Source organism: Galleria mellonella, unplaced genomic scaffold, assembly GCF_026898425.1.
Source record: "Galleria mellonella isolate WM207_F2 unplaced genomic scaffold, CSIRO_AGI_GalMel_v1 utg1634, whole genome shotgun sequence".
Classification (NCBI taxonomy): Eukaryota; Metazoa; Arthropoda; class Insecta; order Lepidoptera; family Pyralidae; genus Galleria; species Galleria mellonella.
The window spans coordinates 1,133,997-1,143,565 of NW_026442007.1; the positions used below are offsets into that span (position 1 = coordinate 1,133,997).

At 35.1% G+C, this 9,569-nt stretch overlaps 2 protein-coding genes across 2 annotated transcripts; both read right to left on the minus strand.

The window, feature by feature from the left end:
• Nucleotides 1–3,591: 3,591 nt before the first annotated feature.
• LOC128200169 (uncharacterized) lies at nt 3,592–6,484 on the minus strand. Its single transcript, XM_052892623.1, has one exon. It carries the CDS (start codon nt 6,482–6,484, stop codon nt 3,686–3,688), a length of 2,799 nt encoding a protein of 932 aa, XP_052748583.1. The 3' UTR covers nt 3,592–3,685.
• Nucleotides 6,485–6,486: 2 nt separating this feature from the next.
• Nucleotides 6,487–7,632, minus strand: LOC128200171 (uncharacterized). Its single transcript, XM_052892637.1, has one exon. The coding sequence runs from the start codon at nt 7,630–7,632 to the stop codon at nt 6,487–6,489; it is 1,146 nt and encodes a 381-aa protein (XP_052748597.1).
• Between the last annotated feature and the right edge of the window lie 1,937 nt (nt 7,633–9,569).

The following is a 9,569-nucleotide window of genomic DNA, read 5'->3' on the forward strand; positions in this document are numbered from 1 at the left end:
TTTTTCTTCTTTCTTTCTAATTAGTTTGATATATTATTTGTACTTTCAAGTTATTAATATATGTATCTGCCGTAGCTGTCCAATACTGAACAGAGTCTCCCCTATAAGTGGGAGTATTGCCAGTAATTGCCACTTTTGGCAGGCGGGTTGGAAATTGCAGTTTGATTCTTAGGTGATGTTCTAAGAGGGACGCTGCTGCCCATCCCTAGCTCTCTATTAGTGGCCTCTTACGACACCCACGGGAAAGGAAGGGGTGGCCCATTCTATGCCAGGACAGACACGGCTTCGAGTTGTTAATATAAATGTTAATTTATACGAGAGATTATACCAACGTTCTTTATAACAACGTGATCAATTAAACACGCGAGGGGTGTGCTCTCCGTGTAAATTATATTTGTAGACATAAGATTTTTGATTTTCTGAAGTGGATGTGGTAATTTGGTTGAATAATTTAGCAACTCGAGTTGTTAATACGCGCCTCACCAGTATTATTATGATTTCATAGTATTATTATTATTGTGCGAAGCCGAGACGGATTACCGTCTCATCTCAGCATCACAGTATTTTTTTTTTAATAACACACAGTTCATATTACTTACATACATATCTGTCACGCCAACTCTCTCATTCTTTTCTCAGTCTCAGTTGATACAAATACATTTTTTTTATTTAAAGAAAACAAATCCAATACTATCCTATTGATGATTAACATACATTCATCTGTCATTGAAGTGGATATTGTACGCACAGTTTTCAATTCGTCGTGTCTATAAATGTGTCAAATCCGGCATAAATATTTAAGGTTACGTTTTAATATACATTAGAACAATTCTCCAATAACACTCTACTGCTCCATATAGGATGATGTTATACCATTATGCTAATAATGAACTAATTCGACTTCCTACTAATTAATCAATCAAACTTTGTAAACATGTTTGTTATCGAAACTGCCTTAAAAGGCTAAATGGTAAATCCGTCTAGCCTTTTATGAATTAATGAAATTTTGTATATATATATATATATATATAAAGTAAAGTTTAAGAGTAAAGACTCTAGTGTATTGTGTATTACCCTAGTTACATCTTTAGATATCCTAGACTCAAAACGAAATTGGTAATCGAATTATGTCTTGAATCATTCTAAGTAATGTGTAGTTATGGTAGTAATTAGTAATTTCCGTTAGCCACAGAGCTCAAAGCTAAACCCGCCGTCGTATATATATATATATATATATAAAGTAAAGTTTAAGAGTAAAGACTCTAGTGTATTGTGTATTACCCTAGTTACATCTTTAGATATCCTAGACTCAAAACGAAATTGGTAATCGAATTATGTCTTGAATCATTCTAAGTAATGTGTAGTTATGGTAGTAATTAGTAATTTCCGTTAGCCACAGAACTCAAAGCTAAACCCGCCGTCATAGTCATCAATAGCACTAATGACACGATGACGGTAGCTTTTGAGGAATATCCTAATCCATTTCAATTGAGTAACCCATGCTACGACTGCTATATGGTTCATCTATCACACCGAAGTGTAACCACGTCACGAAGAAACCTATGTGTTGTTAAAAAAATTGCGACTTAATCAATTTTTATCAACCGACATAAAAAAAGGAGGTTCTATATTCAATTGTAATTTTTGTTTGTTTGTTACCTCATAACTTTGTCCGTTATAAATTAATTTTAAAAAATGCTTTACTATCTGAAAGAATATACATACGTAGATTTTATTATTAAAATAGGTTCAGCGGTTTAGTTTTTATATTAAACTAAATAGTTTTGTCATAACAAAAATAGTTTTTTTTCAAACACAATTTTAAATTATCGTGTGTTTATAAACAGCTTTGTAATAAGTAGTGTTTTGATGAACAGCTCTTTCAATTGTTACAAAAATATAGGTCCAGCTTGGAAGTTAATTATATCGATTACAAAAATAGTTATGAAAATCGGTTCAGAATTGGTAAAGATATCGTGGGACTTTTTTTTAATAGATGACAGTGGAATTTTAGCTCGTCTGAGCTAACGGTATTCGCTGGCGGAACACCTGGAATTCAGCACGGTGGTTTTCAGGGGGGACCTCGTGGAGGTCGACCTGACAGGGTGTATTGCTAGCAATGGGACTGATAGTCCACATTACTAACAATCACTTCCCCCTATCGTGAGACTTACATGCAAAAGAAAATCAAACGGATTGAGAACGATTTTTTTGAATGCCTATTCATGTCTTTTATATAATGTAGTAAGAGAGGAAGGGATATACCCTAAAATCGCCCGACTATCAAATTAATATATTGTAAAATCTAATTTAAATTCTAAATAATGTATTCAATAAGATTTAATATCAAAACAGGTGGTACGTTGTAATTGAGGATTCCAGTAAATCCGGTTGTCTTGTAAGTTTAACCTGAACCTAGGTCCTTTGGTAAGCCAACAAAGCCCTCTATTGGCTTTGTCGACGCCATTATTAACCTGTCAAATGCACAATAATCTCACATGTGCGATCCCTGTCTTATTAGTATTCAAGTATAGTTATAAAATAATAATTGTAAGGTGAACAATCGAACGATCGTATCGACTGCTGAAAGATTTTTTTTATACCACAAAGGAGGCAAACAAGCATAGAGCCTGTCTAATGGTAAACGGTCACTGTAGCTTATGGACGCCTGCAAAATTAGGGGTGTTACGTACAAGTTGTCGACCCTGAAAAGACCTTACAAAATTAATAAAATATTTTGGTTAAAAAAAGTGCTGGATTTTTTTACGCAACTTAGAATAGGAAACAAGCTGACTACCCACTTGATGGGAAGTGGTAACCGTTGCCTAAATACATATTACCAGAGGGAGACTTTGTACAAAAGTCGTCTGCTTGGGTACCTCTGTCCCGTTCGTGTTTCAACCGTAAAGCAGTTGTGTTTGCATGGCTGTGTTTCGGTTTGAAGGATGGGATATGGCGTGAATTTACAAGGTACAGAGGAATAACACCTGAGTCCTCAGGAATGGCAATGCATGGTGGGTATCATGGGTGAAACAGTATACACTGTTATGTCCATGGTACTGCTCACGTCTATAGGCGACGGTTACCACTTTCCATCAGGTGGAATGTCAGCTTGTTTGCCACTCTAAGTGGTATAAAAAAAACCTTTTTAAAGTAGATATTTTTTTAGCCAAACTCTTTGAATTTTAACCTCGTTCTTGCATGTGAATCTCAAATTAGATTTTCGTTTTAATAATAGACAATTGTTAATGTAAATATTTTGTTTCCACGGCTGTACATGAGGAATTAGAGATGTATTACGTGTGGACTTATCCTCTGAGATAATGTTCCGGATATGTTTATCGTTGTGCCCTTTCCCTACCATACGTGTAAACATAGTTGCTGTTTTATGTTATTACACAACATAGTGTAAAACAAAGTCGCTTCCCCTCTATCCCTATGTATGTTTAGATCTTTAAAACTACGCAACGGATTTTGATGCGGTTTATTTTAATAGATAGAGTGATTTTTGTTTACGTATGCCTATCTGTGTCTGTTGTTATTTTATTTATTTATTCATTAGTACAAATATGTGTACATGGCGGACTTAATAATAAATAATAATAATAATATTTATTTAATTAGACAACATAAGGCCCATTTTGTTAGTTACAAATTGACTTAACCTATGTTAGTAAATGAGCGGTCATAACGCTCTTACATTGATAACCTGTCCCACCCAATATTTTAGGATGGGACAGTCCATTTTATCAGCAATTGTCTTCAGGACACTGTTTGAGCTAACACGCACCCTACCCAACAGCGAAACAATTCGTTTGCGTCGTATTGCGTAAAAATCATCTGTACGCTCCCGTGCAAACATGTGTGACGCACTACAGTGACTAGGTAGCCCCAACAGTGCCCTGAAGGCATTATTGTATTGGACTCGAAGAGCATTGTAAGTTTTTTGACTATAGTTGACCCACAAGCTACTTGTGTAGAACACCTGACAAAAAGCTTTAAACAGGGTTATTTTTACTTGTTTTGTACATCTAGTAAACCTGCGGGCCAACATGTTACTTCTAACTGCCAATGCTCTTCTTTCTCGTTCTATATCCAGGTCATCTTTTAAAGTATTTGCAATAATGTGACCGAGATATTTAAAATCAGTTACCACGTCAAGTACATTTCCATTAAGTGATATAGGAGGCACATACTTTGGTTTTTTATGTCTAGATACAAATGTCATAATTACACTTTTGCTAGAATTATATACCAGACCATGATTTTTCGCGTATGCTTCACACACAGCTAGCATTTTTCTTAAAGCTCCAATTGAGGGGCTCAGCAGTACCATGTCGTCGGCATAGCTTATGTTATTGACGCTTACTCCATCAATATAACACCCAGCATGCATTCCGCTGAGCTCCTCAATTAGGCCATTTACATACATATTAAACAAGTTGGGTGAAGTCAGCCCACCCTGCCTTACTCCGCATTTTAATCGGTATGAGTCTGATAGAGTATCATTCCACCTCACCTGATTACTTTGATTATTATACCAATACTCAAGAACTCTAACTAACTCTGTAGGAAGCGTAGTCTTATCAAGTTTACTCCATAAAAGATCATAAGATACCATATCAAAGGCTTTACTTAAATCCAAGAAACTTGCATAGACTGGAGTGGATCTGTCTGTGTAGTATCTGACCGTATGCTTGAGACACAGAATGGCCGATTCAGTCGACACCCCCTGCCTGAAGCCAAATTGAAGGTCATGCAAGTTTAGATGTCGTCTAAGTTGCGTATCAAGTAAACCGTCAAACACCTTGGCTGTTATTGTAGCCAGTGATATAGGTCTGTAATTACCGCTGTCCGATACATCTCCCGTCCTGTTCTTAAGTATTGGTACAACAATCGTTTTCAACATATCCTCTGGTAGGTATGTATGCCCAATACAAAACGTGTATAACATTGAGAGCACCCTGGGCAAATGGTCCCCAGCTGCCTGAAAATGCTCTATACTAAGGCCATCATGCCCAGGGGACTTTCCTCTTTTCATGTTCTTTATAATAAATTCAATATCTTTACATGTAAAATTATGCATTTGACCTACTATCTTTTTACTACAAGCATTTGTAGTCGACTGTAAGTTTTGTTGACCTAAAGGAGATGTTACTCTAAAATAATTTTTAAACATATTAGCTATTTGTTTAGGACAATTAATACCATTAATATTTACAGGAAAATTAGTTTTACCGTTAAGACTATTTGTCGCTCTCCAAAACCCACTAAAGTCACTTCTGGAGCGGCAAAGAGCAATTATATCCATTTTTATTTGGTCTTGGTTATTTTGACACCATTTTAGTTTACTTTTAAATCTCTTACGACTCTCATACATTTCTTTATACATAATACCCTCAGTTGGTTTACCATATAATTCCCATATCGAAAACTTTATTCTAGCCTCATTATGTGCCTCCCTTACATATTTATTCCAACCAGTTACACATCTTCGCCGCCCAACAGGCCTGTCGTGACTTCGAGCTGCAGCTTCTGCTAATGTATTTACTATATTACTGTATAATTGGTTTATTATGGTCTTATGAATAGGATCACTGCACTCTCTATCACAACAATTAGCAAGCTCAGATGGGAACTCAATTTCACTTAACTTTTTATTACAATAATTATTATATAATTGTATCTGTTCATAGTCTCTAATTCCCCACAATATTTTATTACAATGTCTTCCATTTATTGCTATTTTTGATTGCAATATATTTATGTTACATTTTATTTGAATAGGGAAATGATCAGACCAATATATATCATAAAGTATATTTATCTCTGTAATAGACTTCCAAGAAGCTTGTGTTACTAAAATATGATCTAACCAACTTTTTGTCCCATGTGCATCGCTAATAAAAGTATAACTATCCGAATTCAAACCTAATTTCTCTATATCCGCACAAATCAGCTGTTGTTCTGTACAGAAATGTAAAAGCTCCTTACCGAATTGTCCATCTGGGTGCGCATTGTAATCACCAAGAATAAATACAGTCTGCGAGTCATTATTCTCAACAATTGCACAGATCTCGCCTAAGCAGTGAGTGAATTCTGTTAAATTTTCACTATCGTCTGTGGGCATGTAAACACTCATAATAACCATTTGTTTATCACTAGTCTCTGCATTAATTGCTATTATTCGCGAACTTTCACATTTAATCACCGACACTGACCTGAAAACACTTTTCCGCCACAATATTGCGACACCACCAAACGGTCTACCGTGAAGAATGCCTACTGATGTGTCCACAGCAGACTTTCCAGAATATCCAAAATCATCATGAATGCTACCTAAAATATGTATATCATGAGGTAGAAGCCAAGTTTCCTGCAATGCGACTATATCCGCCCGTTCACATAAAGATTTTATACATTCTACTGATCTTTTCATTGATTTACAATTGAAGGATATCAAAGTTAGTGTTCTATTATGCATTGTTATTTTGTATTTAAAAACTTGTCATCATTACCAGATGTCTTTTTAAAAGTAACAAACCGACGAAACGAAATTCCATCAGGCCATAGACCTGCATCCATAAATATAGATAATTTACTTTGCGGTACAAATATTTTATACGCATCATATTCCTTCTGAAATTTCATGCAAATTTTTTCTAGCGCTACAGACACCTTAGTTTTTTGCAAAATATATGAAGATATGTCCTCTATGGAAGTATTTTTATCAACTTTATTTATAAAAAGCGGTATCTTTACATCTGCTGCTCGAAATTTTTCCTCCGGTTCTGTACTTGCTTGTCCTCTTTTCCCCATAAATCTATTTCTGAGTTTCTTTCTTTGTACAACTATCCAATCTTCTGACTTTTTTCCATTTTTCCATTTTCCGCCAGAAGCAATATCAGCAAATGATTTTTCCACTACTAATGGATGGGAGACTGTGTTGTGACTATTGGCTATGTTCACACCGGTCGCACTCACTTGCGTGTCCGCTGCTATGTTTTGTTTGCATTGATGTACTGTATCTTCTACCCTCGCACTTACGTTTTCTAATGTACTATTTATCAAACAATTAGATTGCGTTTTCGATGGAATATTTATGTTGCACTCGCTATTTATATTTCCATTTTTCTCTTCCTGAGAAATATGAAGCAATCCAATGGGTCCACTGTCGTAATGAAAATTATCAATAACATTTGCACACCCTCTCTTCGTGTTTATATATTGTGAGGGTTCAAAGTTATTCACAATTGAGGCTGATTTTAAATTTGCCAACTCATTCTTTATCAACTGTAATTCTTCCGTTGTAGCGCAGGTTTCCTTTACAGTTCGAACCTCCTGTTGCAACACGAGTATATCTTTTAATAATTTGGTTACATCTACGTGATCAAAACTTATGGGGGGTAGTTTCTGTAAGTTTCTTGCGACAAAAATCGGAATTTTTTCGGGATCTATTCCTTTCAATAGTGATAAAATATCTTCTATATCCCGCTTCTCTTTACTGTCCTTTTTCCGCATAATCTTTCGTATCTTCGTATTGACTGAGTCAAATAACAAAGTCTTCGCTTCCCTGATTTCTTCACTCGAAAATGAAGTCGTAACAATACGAATGAGACTTTCCTCGTCCATAACATCACATTTATTTTGAACAAAATATAATAGTTCACTAATTACAATATTACAATTATTGCATTTCAATATATTTGTTGCCATTATGCTAAGCGATCTATAGACAGCGCCTTTGCACATCCGTACTCAATGAAACGAACGCAACGACTGACTGCTTAATGCTAAAAGCATTTTCTCCCAGTCAACCATAGGGAAGTGTCAGAATACTCGAATGCGGTACTACTAATTATTGATATACATACTAAAATTACATATATAAACGAATAAATGTATATGAATAACAAATATACTTACACATATATGATGTATACTATATTATACACGAATTTGGGAATAATATAAAGCACTTACTGCTTGGATAAAAATAAAAAGTGAGCGTGAACGCTTTTTTTGAAAGACGGTTTAGTCGGTAGTCTCTTAATGGCATCAGGAAGCGCGTTCCAGAGTCGTGAAGAATGTAGGAGAAAAGAGTTTGAAGCGTAACCAGTACGGTGAGAGGGGAAATATAATTGGAGAGTATTATTGGAACGAAGGTTACGTTCGTGAGTTTCAAAAAGATAATGGAATTTACTCCTTAAGTAGTTAGGATTTATCTGTTGTAAGTGATGCGGATAAACTTTTTTGTTTATTTATCTATTTATATCTGTAGTATTTTAAAGAATTAATTTGTTATATTTATTTGTTTTAAATGTGTACATATTGCATTCGTCATGACAAATATTGACTATTTTTTTTTTTATACAACTTAGAATGGCAAACAAGCTGACGGCTCACCTGATGGAAAGTGGTAACCGTTGCCTATAGACATGAGCAGTACCATGGACATAACAGAGTATACTGTTTCGCCCATGATACCCCCCATGCGTTGCCATTCCTGAGGACTCGGGTGTTATTCCTCTGTACCCTGTAAATTCACGCCATATCCCACCCTTCAAACCGAAACACAGCCACGCAAACACAACTGCTTCACGGTAGAAACACGAATGAGACAGAGGTACCCAAGCAAACGACTTCTGTACAAAGTCTCCCTCTGGTAAAATCTCATTAGAAATACAGTAAGAATGGATAGCATATTTTAATTTATATATTTTCCTTTAATATATTAATAATTTTTTATGTCTGTCGTGCATTGCATTCTTATTTATTTGTTATTATGCGTCACAGTATTATACTGTGACGTCTATATCGATGTTCATGTCTATCAGTTACCACATACATCAGACGGGCTGTCTGTCCGTTTGTTGTCATTAACAGTTGTAAGAAAACATTTTTATGACTACTAAAAATGTGTCTGGTTTCTTATACAATCTAATGATTTAACCACGTACGTTGTCCGTCCATTCATTCGCGTTCCGAGAATGTGACTCACACGGCAGATTAATATACGAGTCTTCACGTATGACTTGCGCAAATATCTGTCTGTCTGCACCGTTTCCCTTTCAATTGTTTGCGAGTTATGCAATGTTTTTTATTTTAAACAATTTACGTTGTTCGCTTGAAAAATAATTAAAAAACAAATACTCCGAAGTCAGTGATAGCATCATTACATAGTATAAAACAAAGTCACTGTCTGTCCGTCCCTATGTATGCTTAAATCTTTAAAACTACACAACGGATTTTGAAGTGGTTTTTTATTGATAGATAGAGTGATTCAAGAGGAAGGTTTATATGTATAATACATGCATAATATTTTAGAGAAACACTGATAAATTTAGAGGTTTCTAATGTGATGTCGTAAATAAACACATTTTTTTGTGTTTACATTGCAAACGCTGGCTGAACCCCACGAGATAAAACAAAATAATGTACTACAGTATTGTACATCTTAAAAAGGTCAACAAAAAAGTTTCCGATGGTATATGTCTTTCTCTTAAGGATAACTTACAATAACCATTTTTTATCCTTTACATTTTACAGGAAAAAATGGCTTATTTACG